The sequence below is a fragment of the Myodes glareolus genome, chromosome X (assembly GCF_982192425.1).
Source record: "Myodes glareolus chromosome X, mMyoGla1.1, whole genome shotgun sequence".
NCBI lineage: Eukaryota > Metazoa > Chordata > Mammalia > Rodentia > Cricetidae > Myodes > Myodes glareolus.
The window spans coordinates 21,864,197-21,882,294 of NC_142053.1; the positions used below are offsets into that span (position 1 = coordinate 21,864,197).

The 18,098-nt window shown below is 41.7% G+C and overlaps 1 protein-coding gene across 1 annotated transcript in view; it reads left to right on the forward strand.

Annotated features, from left to right (window-relative positions):
• Positions 1-18,098, forward strand: part of Gpc4 (glypican 4) — a 113,541-nt gene that overhangs the window by 73,704 nt on the left and 21,739 nt on the right. Inside the window, exons 2-3 of the mRNA XM_048450334.3 lie at positions 1,731-1,889; positions 16,598-16,989. Of these exons, the coding sequence (XP_048306291.1) occupies positions 1,731-1,889; positions 16,598-16,989 (551 nt within the window). The remainder of the gene's footprint in view (positions 1-1,730; positions 1,890-16,597; positions 16,990-18,098) is intronic.

Sequence of the window (18,098 nt, forward strand, 5' to 3'; positions counted from 1 at the left end):
TAGGCATTAATAATCTAGTAATAAGCAATCACATACAAACTATTTTATGTTCAACACTCCTACCTAGCCCAAATGCTCTAATGCTCCTTTGGTGTCTGTGTTAGGGGAAGGCTTGCTTCATGAAAGTATACAAAAGCCAAGCAGTAGGGAGATGTATTTATCATCCCATGGGCCTCTGTTTGTTTAACACACTAGTGTCAAGCTCCCATGTCTCCAGTGGATTTATTCTTGAGATTGCATTTTGAGATGAAGTCTCATCATGTGGCCCCTCCAGTAGCTGAGACAATAGGTACATGCTTTAGCATGAGGCCCAGGTCCCTGAGATCTTGATTCTTTTCAGATTCTGCTTTGTCTTACGTATGTGGACAGCAATAGCAGAGCACTGAAATCAAATCTTGGTGAATTCGTATACAGTTTTATCAAGCCAGTAAATATTGGAGAGACTCAAGTCATAGTACCTGGTCTGGTTTGCTTTTGAGCTTTTCTGAACCTCTTGGGTGATTTTGAGGTGAGGCATTGGTCCCTTCAAAGCAGAGTTTTCATTCTGTGACTGACAGAACAAAGAGGAATAGTCATAGAAGAACCCGTCCAAACCTTACCTCTGAACTGTGGGCAGATTGTAGTTCTAAGAACATAGCCACTTTGTGGCCTAGGTCGCTATACAGTGAGCCATCTGACACTTTTAGCTCCAGGCTACATCACTACATAAAGATTATACTTATTGGAAACCACTGGTCTGTGGGAGTATAAGGAATAAGTAACTACATCACACAGAAGGTAGATATAGTCTGATAACCTACCTAGCAGGTGGCAATATAAAAATCTCAATGTGTAGTATTATCTGTGATCCCTTTTAAAGATGGGATTTAGCATAGAGATTATCCAATATAAACCTCCATAGTTTTTCTTTGTATGATCAACCCTGTGAAATGTATATGGGTCTCTGCTTTTCCTCAGTAGAATTCATGCTTTTATAAATTTATGTGTTACTTTCCTACACTACAACGTGGACTTACCTATTCCCTTAGTTATGGGTTGTTATCACACTTTATGAACCATTCTCTCTTTCTCTCGAAATATAAACTCCCAAATTCTTTTTTTAAAATCATGAGGAATTTATGAAAGAACTTTGTTACTATCAATCGATGCTGTTCTTATGGCCCCACAGTGACTTCTGTGGTGAAGCCATCTTAATTACAAAGTTTTACAAAGTTCTTCTGTTTTTTGTTTTGCGGGGGTGATGGTACCTTTATGACTCATCACAGCTTCCATTTCGAATTCCAATTCTAACTCTATCTGAGTTCATTAAGTTGTGAAGTGGTTAGGCCTGGTTAGTTTTGGTATGTGGTGTTTTATTTATTTGCAATTTTTTTGTTTGTGTTTTGAGACAGGATTTCTCTGTGTAGCTCTGGCTGTCCTGGAACTCACTTTGTAGAGCAGGCTGGCCTCAAACTCAGAGTGCTGGGATAAAAGGTGCACGCCACCACACCTGGCAGAAAAGCTTTTTTTTTTTTAAATAGTAAAGTTCTATTTCAAAACAACCACAACAAAACCAGCATACAAGAATAAAGAGTTTTCATGTGCCACGAGTCCTTTTAGATCTGCACAATGGTTGTGCTTCCACAAAGGCCCTCCCTGGCGACCGTGAAGAGGATTGTGCATGGAAAGCAAGCCCTTCTCTCTTGGGCCTGATGGCTGGTGCTGACACAGATTGTCTTTCTACCTTCCAGGTGACCATTTGAAGATCTGTCCCCAGGGCTACACCTGCTGTTCTCAAGAGATGGAAGAGAAGTATGGCCTGCAAAGTAAAGATGATTTTCAAAGCGTGCTCAGCGAACAGTGCAACCATTTGCAGGCCGTCTTTGCGTCCCGCTACAAGAAGTTTGATGGTATGTGATCTGAATTGCATGTAAGAGGTGACAGCTGTTTGGTGTGAGCGTGTCTCAGATGGCTTCTGTTCTCTCAGTGCTTCGGTTTCCTCCCAAGAAGTGGTGGTGGCGGTGTGGTTTAAGTCGGCTTCCAGGGGCAAGTTAGCTATGCAGCTCCACTGGCGTCTGTATACTAGGCATTATGGAAATATGGTCAAAGGGAGTTAAAAATAGATGAGGTTAATTTAAATGCTTTCCTTTCCTTTCTTTGGGTGAATGCTGCATAGTGTTGTTGACGCAAGTCACTGAACAAACGACTTCCTAATAAAAAGCAGGCATCTCAGAACCATCTTAGCCGCCCCTGCCCCCGAATCCAGTTGAGAGGTTCTACAGATGCTGGACTTCATATTAAATTTCCCAATGGATTGCCAGCTACAATTGTTCGAATCCCCATAGCACATAGACAGGATTGGTGCCCAGCTCTTGTGAGCATTCATACAGCCAGTAACCTGGAGGTGGTCAGTACTCTATGGTCTTCACTAAGCTTGACTGCTTCTCCGGGCTCATTAATAGCTGAGGTCTGATATAGTCTTTGCATGGAAAACCACCACAGAACTCTAACCCCTCTAACATGGCTACTTTCATTTCATAGAGAGGAAGGAGGCAGATGAGAGGCATTTCAAGTCCTACCTGAAGCCACACTACAGATTACAGATGCAAAACTATAATACGAGGTCCCAGCCTCCCTCGGATTCCTTTCTGTGATGTTGCTCACTCAGGATTGTTGTGAAGTAGACGTGATTTAATCAGAACAACTTCCTTTGTGCCTGTTTTAAAGGCCATTCTAATTACATGGTACCTTTGAAGCAAGCTTTTTTTGACATTATGCGTGGTGAAGGAGTACAAGGCAAATTTTGTAGATGTGAAATGTCTTTGAATATTCCTGCAAAGGGCTTGTTACCATGGTGAAAAGTTAGACTAAATTAGATTTGATAGAGCTGATAAGACAGTCCTCAACTATAGAACAGGTTGTATTTCAGGCATTTATTTTGAGAGTCATTATTTGAAACTTTTTTTTGTAACCAATTTAATAAGTATTAGTAAGCTGTCCAGGCTAGACTATGACGCATTTTATTTGTAATGTAGTTGTACTTAAATACTGTCTGGATTTTTTTAGTGTATACCATTGATCCTATTCATTGTTTCCAGTACACTGTGTGCAAGACGTATTTGGTCTTGTTTTTGCGTGCTGAGGCTGGGGAAGGAAGCGAGTACATCACACATGCTATACGTGCTCTCAACCACTGGCCTACACCTCCAAACCATTCGGTTTTAATTCTATCTCATTTCCCTGGAAGGGTGAGAATAAATATATGTATCTTTATATCCTCCTGATTAGCCCAGCCCTGGTATATCTAGCTTTTTCTGTTAAAGGGCACATGCTAATACTCTGTGAAAATAGATATTATTGGCAAGTACAGTGTTAGACCCTTCCTTGTCTCAAGATCACTGGTTTTGTTTTGAAAGCAGTGACTCATTCCTCTTCTCATTATCCATCCCCTTCAAGTCATCTAAGTTTTTGAGAGTCCCGTGGTTTGTGATCTTGCTTTGCCCTCCCTAGTCCTAGGGCTACAGGTGTGCACTACATGCCCAGAAACAGTGAAAATCTCTTGACTCTGGCATGTCAGAGATGTGAATGCTTAACAGATCACTACATGGGACTTTCATACCAGAATTACAAAGGAAACAAGTCCTGCTCCTGTGGAGATTCCCCATCCCCAAACCCACCTTCTCTAAGTTACCTCGTTACTTTTTTCTTTTTTAGATGAAGTACACTTGGGGGCTAAGATAAGAAATAAGGCATTTAATAAATGCTTAAGCTTGAGGTTGAGAGAGATGCTCAGAAAAAGTAAGACATATCCAAAAGCATAGGTCTGGGTTTCTCACAGAGGAAGTTGTAGAATATAGCAAATATCCAATTCTTGGTACAGACTTCTCGAAAGAGAACTGTCCTATTTCTGGTTATACGTACCTTTCTCTGGAATAGAGCCACAGTCATTGCCTATGGGCCTGCTGGTTTAATGTTCTCCCCCTTCTCCTTCCCCATGGTTTTATAGCAGTATCGTACATAGTATGATTACAATGTTCAGGCTTTCTTTTGAAGAAAGCTATCTTATAGAGAGCCGATATCAGTAAGTGTTAACATATGCTTGGATTTTTTTAAAAATATATAAACAATTGTTCTTCTTCACAGTCAATAAATACATTAAAATTTACCTTTATCAATTCCAAAACATACTAAAAATGATTATAAAACTTCCGTTTATTTCTTCTGACTCTAATTTAAAATATGGCAAAGACAATAAAGTTAATGAGTACCAATTAAAATTTGTTGTGAGCCGCTGCAATCCGTTTGGTCTGGAGATCAGACCAGAGCTGGAATACTTTGCACATTTTCTGGACGTTTTTCTGAAATCATTTTTTATGGCATAACATCAGTTGTCTGGTGCCCAGCGATCCTTTTAGCAGCTGCATCGGATGTTTGATTGGTAGATCCAGGGGTGTTGAGTAAAGTGCTTTAGGGTTATTTCAATTCTCAGAAGTCCAAGGGTAAGGTTGTTTTGATCAAAGGCCTGCCCGAACTGTGATAAAAAGGACAAACCTGTGTCTTTGATGGAAACGGAAGAGAGGACATTTGGCAAAGAAACAAGATGGTGGCTAGGGAATGAAGAAGGGTAGTGGAGTCACACACAACCCTGGAGATACATAGTGAGGAAGTAGCAGAAGGATAGAGGGAAATTAAAGGTGGTCTGGCCAGGTCCAAGTTCAAAATGCATACTCACAAGAGATGATTTTGAGCCTTGGCAACTTCCTGTGTTAGCCAAGTGTTCTGTAGATGCATGAAATGGCTTCACTGACCCAGTTTTTGGTTACTATGCCTCTGTTGCAAGAGAGTGGTTAATTACCTGGTCTACCATTTTTAGACTTATCAAATGTGAAGAACAAATCCTTTTTCCTGTTTCCTTGTCTCGAAGGATTTTTTTATTGGGGGGTTATTTTGCTTCTGCACCTCTCATTTTCTGTTGTTTGCGTATCTCAAGTGACTATATAGTTTATCAGTTGATTTGTAAATTTTAAGTTCAGTATGTTTTCAGACCTGGGTAATTATAAGAAAAGACCTCATTTGACAGTATCTCCATATAGTACTTCAACCAGTTTCTTGGATTTATTTTTAAAATATTAAAATTGTATTACTGTTACTACTACTTCTTATCATCATCATCATCATCGTCATGTGTGTGTACATCTGGTGTGTTCATGTCAAGGGGTGTGTCTCAAAGTCAGGCAACAACTTTCGGGAATTAGTTTTCTCTTTCCACTGTGGGTTTTGGAGATCAGACTCAGTTTATACCCACTGAGCAATGTTGCCAGACTGCCTGTTCTTCAAATGTGTGTCTCTGGATGTGAGGACTGGCTTTTGTATTTTTCTGTTCTGCAAGTTTTTTTTTCCTTTATTTGATTTTATTGAGCTCTACATTTTTCTCTGCTCCTCTCCCTTCCCTCCCTCACCCCCTCAACCCTCTCCCATGGTCCCCATGTTCCAAATTTACTCAGGAGATCTTGTCTTTTACAGTTTTCTCTGCTCCGCTCCCTGCCTCTCTCCTCCCCTCCAACAAAGACAAGATCTTCTGCAAGATTTTTTTTTTTTTTTTGTGAACTCTGTCTTAAAATGGTCCCAGAGCCAAAACACTGGAGCGACATGGTTAGCTGCTCCCCCTCTTGGCCAGTCTTGGGAATTTTTTAGTAGTGAAACTGCTCATTAGGGGAAGCAGTTGTCTCATGACTATGCTAATAAGTCAGTTCAGTGGCTGTTGGGAAGAATTACTTGGCAAAGGGAATAGAAATAGTAGAAGGGGAGCATAATCCGTGTTTGGGGAACTACAACATAAAGACCCGTCCCCCAAATGTCTGCCACTTCGTGAGGCCCATTGTTTTTAAGAGAAACATAGGCTATTAAAGTGATCAAAGCTACTGGGTTAAATACATTGCTGGATTGCATAATGAAAATGATGCAATCCCCATGAAGAAACACCACGGCTGAACGACTACCCGAGTCACACTGTGCGCTAGAGATTTTGCACACTCAGAGAAATCTTATGGAACCAGAGATGACACCTGATACGAATTTCTTGGGAAAACTCTCTTACTTTGTCATTTTAGGAGGAAAGTAAGACACTTTGGTTGGGAGACAGAACACAAGGAATTGTTAGCCCCATTCTGCAACAGGACCCTCTGTGACCTGGAGCAATTAACTGGGTCTCAGTTTTCCCGTCCATAAAATGAGAGTTGAGCTAGATGCTCCCTCAAAACCCTTTCAATTCTAAAAATTCTGTGAATCTTTTAAGCATGTGCCTAGACCAGCTGCCTTAGTGGAAGGTCTTACAAGTTGCTAATTAGCCATCTGTATGGTACCCTCTCTTTCCCCCTGTCATTTCTTAACCCCCAGCTACTTTCCCCAGGTCTTTGAAAACCCTCCCGTGAGCCTGCAGCTTGTTAACTTGAATAATAGTAGAAATTTTCTGAATTAGCTTAAAATGCACATAAAAGACATAATTGTCTGTTCCATTTATCCGCCTGGGCTGGGCAAGCTAGAGTGGCTATCATCACAGGGCCCGCCCCCCTCCCCCGCCCTGGCTCTCCTGTTTCTATCATCACACTCAGGCATGATATGAAGCACTCTTCAGACTTCGCTGAATCTGTTTTAATCTCTGTAGTTGATAACAGTTCATTAGGCCGGTAGGAAGACCAATGTGGAGCCTCAGTGGCTGAAGGCATTTGAATTCAGAGGTCTATGAAAGTATGAGCCTTGGCGACGGTGAGCTGTCCACTTGCCTTCAGTGAAAAAATACCTCAGCCTCATGGCCATTGAGATTTCATGGCTAAGTTGAAATTTTGAGAATTTTTTTTTTAGCCCCCCCCTGGCCTTAACTATATCTTTTTTAAACTTCGTGGATTTGTTATTGAAGCGGGAAGTTTGTTGCTGGCCCATATTAATAAAAAGCTCATTTTTAGGTGGAAAGAAAACCTAAAACACATTTTGAATATTATGGAAATGTATATAGTAATATAAACTGAGACTGTCTTTTGCTTTTGGAGACAAGGTCACATTAGGTGGGTCAGGATGGTCTTGAAGTCCAAAATGACTAAAGGGGTACATGGCCATTGACTGTTTTAGCTTGTGTTTTTAAGGATTTCTTTTCATTATTTTTATTTAAGTGTACACGCCTGTGTTCATGTGTGATTATATGTGCAAGGCTGCAGGTGCTTGGGGAGGCCAGACGAGGGCCTCAGATACCCTGGAGGTTGAGTTAACGGCTGTTGTGAGCCACTTGATGCGGGTGCTGGCACCTGAACTAGGCTCCTCTGCGAGAGCAGTGTGTCCTCTGAATGGCTGAGCCATTTCTCCAGTCCCTAGATGGAATTTTTTTTTTTTTTTAGTTTTCACTTTAGATTTCAGTCATTAAGGCTTTAAAACAGTTGTGGCTGTTTGAACCCTCATTACAGTGTAGTGGGCACCAATTCACAGACAGAGTGGCCACCAAGTACAAAGAAAGACATGAAGCCATCTGGCCTATTTCAAAATGCATTGTTCTAGATCACACTAACTGCCTTTGAGTTGTGTTTTCTTTCACATCCATGCGACAAACTAAAAACCTGTGTAGTTTTGGTAACCTCTTTTTAAAAAAGATATGCTTGTTTATTTTCATTCTATGTGTTCGTATGATTGTCTGCGTGCATAATATGCGCATCGTGTGCATGCCTGGTGCCCATGAAGGTAAAAAGAGGTCATTAGAGTCTCTGAACCTGGGTTAGACAACCGTGAGCCACTATGTGGATGCTGGGAAATGAACGCTGTTCCTCTGCAAGATCTACAAGTGTTCTTAACTGTTGAGCCATCTCTCTAGGCCCTAACTCTCTCTCTCTCTTTTTTTTAATTTACCTGTGAAACTTGCTGAGAATGATGATTAGGAGATTTTTTTTCCTTCAGCGCTTTGAATTAGTCTCTGAAACGTAAGCGTTTGCTGAGGTTTTCCTTATCTCATTGGATTTAAAGTGTGTGTGCGTTCTCACTGAATCCGGAGCAGTCTTAGTTTGAGACTTTGCGGTTGGCAGGCAGAAGTTACTGATGTAGTTGGAGGCCAGTACAAACCTTTGGCTTCACTGTTTTGTTGCGTACTGAACCTGGGCACCTGAAAAGCTGCTACTCATTCCAGCCCTCCTTTAGATGTCTACCTGTTCAGGTAAGGCTCCAGCTGCTTGACTGAGAGAATTCCTAGGCCAGTCATGCTCTAGCCCATTCTTGCTCGTTAGTCCAGCCCATCTTCATCATCCTCCCTCTTGGGAGAATTAATGGAGGCCTGAGAATTTAGAAATAAATAGGACTCAAACATCGAGTGTACTCCATTGGCACACCTTTCAGGTGATTGATTTGGCAATGTGTTAAAAGATTTAAATATGTTCACATCCTTTGACTTAGTAATTGCAGTGCTAGGTGTGTATTCTATGGAAAGGTAGATGTGCATAAAGATTAATGTAGGATGCTAATAGGATGCACATTACAGTATTATTTACATGTGCACATTTACAGTGTTACAGTATTAATTAGAATACTAAAATTTGGAAGTAAGCCAAAATGTTCCATGTGAGAGAAATAGTTTTCTCCAAGGAAGAGCATAGCAATTGGTTATCCAATACCGAAGGATTCACCTTGAAAATACACATACAGTAACATACAGAATGAACAGGTTGTATTTGGTTAGCCAAGACCAAATGATTAACCTTGAAATACACATACAATAACATTATGCAGAGTAAGCATAGCATATTTAGGGATATGTCTGTATATGTGTGTGCATATACACACATGCATGCATGCATGTAACAGCAATTAATGAGAAAAGAGACCATAAGTTTGAAAGAGAGCAAGGAGGGATATATGTATGGGAGGGCTTAGAGTGAGGTAAAGGAAGGGGAAATGATGTAATTGTACTGCTTTTTTGTCTTAGAAAAATTAAATACCTTATTAAAAATGATCTTCCTGGAGAACCTTTAATCCATAGGAAATGTTAAGTATGTAGTGTTACATGACAGTAGTATAGAAGCACCGGGCTGTCGATCATGTGGCCATGTGAAAAAAGACAAGGAATTCAATAAGCTGTTGGCACTTTCTTTCAAGTTGTAGAGTTACAGATAATTGGAGTCTACTACATACCTGTCCTAATTTTCAAATTGCTATGGCGAGAAACATTCTGTTCAGCAAAAGAAGTACTTTTCTTGATGAAGAAAATGAATGCTGATTTTGTTAAATGATGTTTTTCTTTGACACTGTTCACCTTAGACAATTTGGGAAAAAGAAAAAAGAGGTAGGGGCATTGAGGCCTCCGCGGATGAACCTGAGTGAAAGAAGTAAGGCTCCTTCTGTAGACCGGAAGGAATACCATTTTTTTTTCTGATTATAAAATGCTCTTGAGGACAGCGGAGGAAGAACCCCCGTACACTGCTGTAGGGATCGTAGGTTAGCATAGCAACTGTGGAATGGAGTAGATCTGTGGATTCTAAGAGTAGCCTGGTGACTGTGATGTGGAGTAGATCTGCCATGTTCTACTGCCTCACGTAGAACCAAAAGAAATGAGATCAGTCTGTCAAAGTCACAACTGCCCACACTGCTGACAGTGACCAGGACATGGAACCCCACTTGTCTATCAGCCGATTAATGGAAGAGACAGTTTGATGTTCACACACAGAATGCTATTCCACCGTAACAATGAAATCCTAGCGTTTGTGACAATGTGGAAGTACTACATGAGGCTTTAAAAAAATAAAGAGAAACCACCAAAGCTGGGAGTAGATTCAGGGACTGGTGAGGGGTACTAGGGGGGAGAAATGGGAAGAAGTTAATCCTTGGTTAAATATTATAGTTGCTTAGGAGGAGAAAGCTCTGGCGTGCTGTTGCCAAGTAGGTTGACCGTAATACATTTCTCAAAATAGAAGAGAGTAATTTGAATACACTTGCAAAAAGGATTGACAGAAGTTTAAGGTGACAGATATGTTAATTTCCCAAGATGATCATTGTCTAATGCATTTGTGAATCAAAATATTAATCTTACCTCAAGAGTGTGTGGAAATGTTATGTGTCAGTCAAAAATTTTAAATGTCATTGAAAATTTTGAGGGAACAAAAATTGAAACATTGAAAACAGTCATCTTTGATCATATTCCTCCATCACCACTGTTTACTTCATCCATTTTTGTGTGTCAACACAGAACACACAACACATACATGCAATTAGAATCACTAATTAAATGATTTGGTGCCATGATTTTTCTTGATATGAGACCATGAATATCACATAATATCCTGTTAAGCAATGCACACAAAATGTAGCATGGGGATGTTTGCTGTGGCTGCTCTAGCTTCCTAGCTTACTTGTTTATGCGAGCCCAGAGCCGTCTCTGGGGGACCATTGGATGCAAAGTAATCTGAGAGTGCTCAGTTCAGCTGGCTAGCTGTGGGACGTTGGATGATGCCAGCAGAAGTACTAAGTACATGGTACTGAGACTGAGTCCCTGGCAACTTAGCTAAACTCAAGGTCCACGAGAGAATAAACACTCTATTTTTCTCCCTAGGAGAGGTCATTAATAAAATTAACCTTGGAAGGCAAAGACCGATCCTTTGGCAGGGTCCCCTAGCACTCTTTGATATGCTAACGGCCCCAAAGGAGGACTGCAGCTGGCAACTGGCTTGCTAACTTAGGGGCTGCCTAGTAATTTACTATCCACTGCTAAACAGGAGTTGAGTATGTGACCTTTTAGTGCCCCCATGCTCTTTCAGGTGCTCTCCAGGAGTGGCATGCCATGGCAGAGGAAAGTGTCTGCCGTGGCTTTCAGACGACTGAAGAGGCGACATACTGGAGTAGACAGTCACAAGCCAACAGTTCCCATCGTCAGAAAGAATGTTTTCAGTTTCTCCTTTTCCCTGCACTTGTAGATGCCCGACTTAGCTGTTCTTCATTACATACTTGCTTGCAGCAAGAGACTGGATGGGGGACTCCTTCAGTTTGCCTAGCAGTTGGAAGAAGATGGCTTCTCAGGAATTTTGTTGCTGTGATAACGTAGTGTTGGCATGTCACACTAAGGCTGTGAGAGGCAGCGTTTCTAGTGAAGGAGAAATTAGTGCTTATGTATAAAAGACAGCTTCCTCATAATGTAAACGCGCGAGGCTGATTTATGGCACCGAACAAATGGATTGAATAGAAAGAGCTTCTGCTCTCTCAAGGTCGTGGGTTCCTTCTAGAATACATTCTAGCTCATTCATCAATAGCCAGTTGATTGTTTATATAGAAGGAACTAATGGTATTTAATAGCACAACCAGAGTTCCTTTGACCCTTTTCAAGAATTTTGGATGTTTATTTGATGGAAGACAAGTGGCTGGCGATAGAAATTCCAGAAGCACATGATGTTCTTTTTTAAAAGGCAGGATATTTACATAGAATACTTTGATAGGACAAGTTTGGCTTTCCACTCAAGTTTTTCCCATGTTAAACCAGTACTTTTTACACTAGAAATAATTGAATTTTAGAGCTGAGAAGTGTTTATAGTCCCCAAGCTCAGTTCTTACACCCAGCAGGCCTCTGGGAAATTGAATAGTCTGTAGATAAAAGTGCGTGGGAGGAAGGAGGGAAGACGCCCCAGTTCCTAAGTTTCAGATGTGTGCGATGCTTCCAGCACTCCGCCTTCCAGGTAGTGTTAACTGTCTTCCCATGGCTGATGGTGTTTCATTCCTCAGTTTCCACCCAGTAGTTGCTTCCAGTCTCATGGATGTCTGGGACGTTTCACAACCTTGGAAGGTAGAGCTGTTAAGCATTTCCCTTTGGATAAACAGCTCCAAGTTTTATAAGGCTGTAGGGCCTTCTCAGCGGACCTCCCAACAGCTTTACCTTCATTTCTGTTCCCCCAGATGGATTATGTTCGACACCACTAGGCAAGACATAAGCCAGTCTTTTAAAAGATGTTCTAAATGGTTGCTGGCACCAATTCTAGGAGTGACGATAACGTCACTCCATGTATTATTAGTAGTGCCTATGTATATTGAGCATTACTTTGTGCCAGCATTAGCCATGTGGGGTGCGAGAGAATGGCCTGTTTTGTAAACGGGCCGTCGGAGGCTTTTATTTTCTCAACCATGGCGTGTAAACCTCTAAGTAGGAGTCTTAGGCTTTTCCCACCATTCACACTGCTTTAGGCTCATAGCATATTACAGTGCTGATTGCTACTCCTGAGCTGTGGCCAATTGTGAGCTCAAGGAGTTTCGGCTGCTTGATCCTTACCGCATGTACACTGAAGCTTCCAAATGGGGAATTACAGAAATAAACCTGTTCACAAATGCTCGGTTACTGCCTCCTCTCTGACGTTCAGACAGCAGGAGCTTCCCTGAAAGCAGACTCTACAAGCAGTTGCTGGATAGGAGCTCTAAGTTCCAATTAACTCAGCCTCTGATCAGTGGGAACTCTGGTTTACACCACCCTTGGCTGCTTCCCTTAGCCAACTCTTGTATTATAATTGGTTTCATTAACGATTATGGAGGATGATTGCTATGTGTCTTGGCCTAGGCAGGTCTTCTTCAGCAGTTAGGATCTGACCACGATCCTGAGGAACAAGAATAATGTCAAGGGTGGGTGGGGCCTGGATGGAGATGAGAATTGAAGCTCTCATGAAAGTTGCTACAAATGATGGTTGTGACCCCATACCTGAATGTCTTCTTTGTGCTCTGTTCCTTGCTCTAGAGAAAATGCATAGAAAGACAAGTGGGGAGCAGTGGGGAGATGAAAGAATTACGTACACCCGTGGGATAATTGCTAGTTTACTATACCAAATACAAACTTAAAACCCCAATAGAAAATTGTTATACTTTGGTTGATACTGTGTCTAATTGGGTCTGAATATTAGAATTTACATGACATCTGCCATCCTTTTAAGGCAAAACCAAAAACAAGGTGGAATAGTCCCCATAACAAAATGAGTCTAAGGAGAAAGGACTTTGGGTCTCCTGCATTATTTCCTGTTTGTTCTGTTGGCTCAAGGGTGAAATAGGTGAATATCGAAGAACTCACTATATGAAGTAAAGGTTTGAGAATTGTGTAGATGTTGTATAATCATAGAACCACGGAGTAAAGTGGCTGTGTAGTAAAGGTAAATTGGATAGGGGAAATTTGTCTTTCTAGAAATTTTTGTTGCAGTCTGATTGGGCAGAAGAAAGTTGAAGATACATGGTAAAGCCGTGTTCCTTGACTTGAGTCTATAATAGGCACTCCGTACATACTTGTCAAATTGCATAGCCATTTGGAGAGATTGAGCTGCGAGGTTGTAACTTGTTATATTAGTTTTATAGAATTTCTCAAGCATTTATTAACCACATGCCCATTCAAATATTCTTTATATCTGCAACTTAAATGGCCACATAAAAGAGTCTTTTAATGTGTGAAGGCAGGAAGATAAATTTTCTGGGTAATGAGATACATTAGGATTTAGTGTATATGTGGCATCACACTAATCTCCTAAAGCACATGCTGCCGTAAACACACATACTTGCGTGTGCACAGAGACTTACATTTTGCAAGAAAATGTGAGTCATGGGAGCCAGTGTAAAGTCCTGTGGTAACGCTGGACAGAGGGATATGTCACTGTTAAATCTGTTTTCCTCTCGTTAGGTCATTTTTCTTTTAGGCTTTAAGCAACTGTAATCCAAACAGCTGCACCCACTGGCCAGCTTCAGCCGAGAATGACTGGAACTAATGAACATGTGGGGCACGCCTTTAATCTCAGCCCTGGGGAGGGAGAGGCAGGCAGGTCCCTGTGAGTGTGAGTCCAGCGTGGTTTACAAAGAAAGACTGTGTCTAAAAAACCCGCGCTTTCTGCATAGAATGTATTTGACATCCAGCACTATGGAGCCTAAAGGATCAGTCTTGACGGTTTTAGGTGTTTTACATTAAACTAAGCTCAGTGGACCCCACTGTGTGTCTCCTACCCCTTAAAACCATGACTGTCGGTGCTGTTGATGAAAGAAATGCAACTGAGCTGTCAGACTAGCTTATGAAATGAATACAAGAGCACAAGTCAACTAATTGTTAGCATCCAGTTTCTGCTGGCGTATACCAATGTTATGAACAAGGACAAAAAATAATAGAAGACAGGGAAGGACCTGTGGTGGTGGTTGGCATTTTTTTTTACATAGCACTTGGTTGGCATAAGGTTTGGATACTGTTTTCAGTGGCCAGGCTTTCTTTTCCCAATATGCACATGTAGCATACTAGACATGTACTAACAAAACCCTCTTAACATGTTGTGCCCCTGATCAACAGGGACCATTTACCAAGGATGCTGGTGATAAAGCATGGTAAAGGACATAGACCAGATGACATGTGAGATTCCTTAGCACCCCCCCCCCACTTGAAATTCTGGGAAAATGCTGTGTGCATTAGTGATCTATGTTAACGCATAGTTGAAAGAGCCCTATGTAAGAAAATTTGTCCCCAAGAAACCACAAACCATTGTTTCTAGGAAGGCAATAGTATTTTTTAGAGGTGATTCATTGGAAAGAAACCCCCCTTTCCATGCCCGCTCCCCCGAAAGCTTTACCCGCAGCCCCAGGGCTGCTGGTGGTTACTAGTGAACAGGTTGTTCTCTGCCTGGAGGGCACAGCAGTCCCGCAGGGCCAGATCCACACCTAGAGTTTCTGGTTCAGTAAGTGAGGTGGGGCCAGGAGCTTGATTTCTGGCAAGTTCCTAGGTGATAGGGTGTGCTGTTGCTCCTTAGTGTGCACTTGGAGAACTTTTCAGGGGAATATAGCAGAGTGTAAAAGGCCTCCTCCCGTGACTTCCTAGGGTTCTCACACATTTCCTTTGATGCCTTGTTTGGATTGTTAAAAGGGCCCCAGAGATGTGGTAAAGCACCCTTCTGGATGTGTCTCTGGAGGTGCTTTCCAGAGAAGACTGGCATATGGGCCAGTGGACTGAGAAGAGGGAGACCTGCCCTTAGTGCGGGCAGCATCATCCAATAGGCTGCTGGCTCTGATGGGGTAATGCCACAGCAGAAGAGGGGAGCCTAGCTCTTGCTAATGAGCTTCTCCAGGCAATGTTTTCTCCTGCTGGTGCTTATAGACATCAGATTCTCCTTGGCACCAGTAGCTCTCCCGGAGGCCTTTAGACCTTGGACTGGGCCTATATCACAGGCCTCTCTGATCCTCAGTGAGACTTAAGCTTCTTAGACTACCCTGGTCTCCCTGGCTCTTTAGTGTGTTGATAGCCATCGCAGGACTTTGTAGTGTCTGTGCTTGTGAGAGCCAGTCTAATAAATCCCCTCTATAATTACTGATTTTTCTTAGTTCTATTCCTCTAGAGAGCCCTAGTACAGTTCTCTTAGTTCTTTGTATACTCTGCTCTCTCACCATAAGGGAGAGAACATTGGTAACAATGCCAGAGAGGTCACATGGGCTTCTTTATTTGGTTTTTGTGCAGAAGGAATTCTGGAGAACACACTGGAAACAAAACACCAGAAGTAGTAGAAAGAGGTGGGAAAAAAAAAATCCCCAGTTTGTGAAGGAACAAACCATTAGGACTTTAGCCCTAAACCTTTAGGAACCTAAAATCAAGTTGAATACCACTGTTACACTAATATCACAGAGAAAACACTCAAGAAATTATTTTCAGAAGTATGTGCTTGATTCTAGGACTGTTTGATTATGTTCTGTGCCCCCAAGCACTTTCCAAGCATGTCCTATAGATAAGTAAAGAAGAAAAGAGATGAAAACAACAATCTTTGATACACTTGTCCTAAACTCAGGTTATGATTTGCTTTGGTTCCGAGCAGTGGCTTAACCTGTGGTCATGAACCATTTGTGTGTGTGTGTGTGGGGGGTGGTATTGAACAGCCTTTTCTAGAGGTCACAGATCAGAAACCCTGCGTATCAGATATTTAAATTACGATTCATAACAGTAGCAAAATTACAGTTCTGAAGTAGCAATGAAAATGTTATGGCTGGGGGTCAGCACAATCTGAAGAACTGTATTAAAGAGTTGCAGGATTAGGAAGGTTGACAGCCGCTGGTTTAGAGTCTAATAATAAATATTTTGGGGAAACCTCATCTTTTAGAGATACTGTATTCATTTCTATCTGATTCTTGCTTGTTTGTTTTTAATTGTTACTATTGCTGCTGCTACTCTTGTCTGACTTGCTTGCTTGCTCATTTGTTTGTTAAGACAGTCTTGTGTGTAGCCTCAACTTCACTGGGTAGCTGAGATTGGCCTTGAACCCCTGGTCCTCCTGCCTCCCGAGTGCTGGCATTACAGGCCGCATCACCATGTCCAGCCTGCCGATTTTGTTGAGGGATTTCAGAATGTTGTACTGATTCCTGAGAAACTGCTCATTTAAATTTTCCTTCTCGTTCTCTTGGACGTAGGCATCTATGAAAGAATGACGTTGTGACCTAGGCTTCCTTTCATTGACAAAGATTTGAGATGCAAATTCCCAGAAGTAGTACACTTTGTATACAGACATACTTTCCAGTTGAATGTCACAATTATTTTTCAGTTTACCTCATTCAGCTATTTAATTACTAGAAAACAGCCTTTCTAAATTTTTTTCTCCCTCCCTTTTTTGGGTTTTCTTTTTAGAATTCTTCAAAGAACTACTTGAAAATGCAGAGAAATCCCTGAATGATATGTTTGTGAAGACATATGGCCACTTATACATGCAAAACTCAGAGCTATTTAAAGATCTCTTCGTAGAGTTGAAGCGCTACTACGTGGCGGGAAACGTGAACCTGGGAGACATGCTAAATGAGTTCTGGGCTCGCCTTCTGGAGCGCATGTTCCGCCTGGTGAACTCGCAGTACCATTTTACAGATGAGTACCTGGAATGTGTGAGCAAGTACACAGAGCAGCTGAAGCCCTTTGGAGATGTCCCTCGGAAACTGAAGCTCCAGGTTACGCGTGCCTTTGTCGCAGCCCGGACTTTTGCTCAAGGCCTAGCAGTTGCAAGGGACATAGTGAGCAAAGTCTCTGTGGTAAGTTCTCTGTGTGTATTTTGGGTTTTGATTTATTTATTTGTTTATTTTTTGGTTTGTTTGGTTTCAAAAGGAGGTTGCAGAAAGATTCAAAAGCAAGTCATTAGGGTTCCATTGACTCAATAACAATCTTTTCTTGGTTTCTCACCTCCCACACTTTGTCCACACTCTTTAGATTTAACTCACCAGTGCTAGGGCAAGATTTATTTTTGTTTGTTATTTATTTTTAGTTTTTTGTGATAGGGTTTCTCTGTGTAACCTTGGCTGTCCTGGAACTCACTCAGGCAGATCCACCTGCCTCTTTCTCCCAAGTACTGGGATTAAAGGCGTGCGCCACCACAGCCCGGCTAGGATGAACATCTTTATATCTCCTTGTTATTTTCCGTAGTTTCCTTGGTAGCCATTCTTAAGTGGGATGCACATTGACTCCAGAGTCTTAATTTTAAAAATAATTTTAACAACTCATTCTCCATCTGCTTTAAGTTCTTTCTCTTTGTGCAAAAGAATCCTCCCCACCTCAGGCTCCACACCTAGTTCTTTTGGATGACCATGTTTGAGCTCACTAGGTGCAGATTAGGAAATCATTAGTATCCATGGGCATTTGTGTCCTTATTATAAAATGTGCTCAGAGCTTTCATGACAATTACTGTGTGCTATTCAGGTCATGATTATGACTTTGGTTAGAGAATTACCAATACAGACAATACTATTGTAATACGTAGTAAAATGAACCTCTTGGAAATTAAATGAGTTGGCATAGACCAGAATTTTTCGGATTGTATTCCATGGAGCCACCTTAGGAGGGTCTTCATGAGCCTCCGTGAGGCAAAGCAAAGGGGACTTTTGTATTGGTTTAAGACTGAGTTCTGTGCTTTAGCTGCCATAGAGAAGCTTTGCTCTCCTAGATTTCCTGCAGTAGAATTCTGAGCAAGATTTCAAAGTGGGAATGGTCCACTCTTCAGTGAGATTTGCAAGTTTTTAGTTTCTGTAGCGCCGGGAACAGAGCCCAGGGCGATGTAGATGGGAACAGAGCCCAGGGCGATGTAGATGCGCGGCCAGTGCTCTTCCACTGAGCTGTGATCCTTAAAGCCCTGCGACACTTGTGAAGT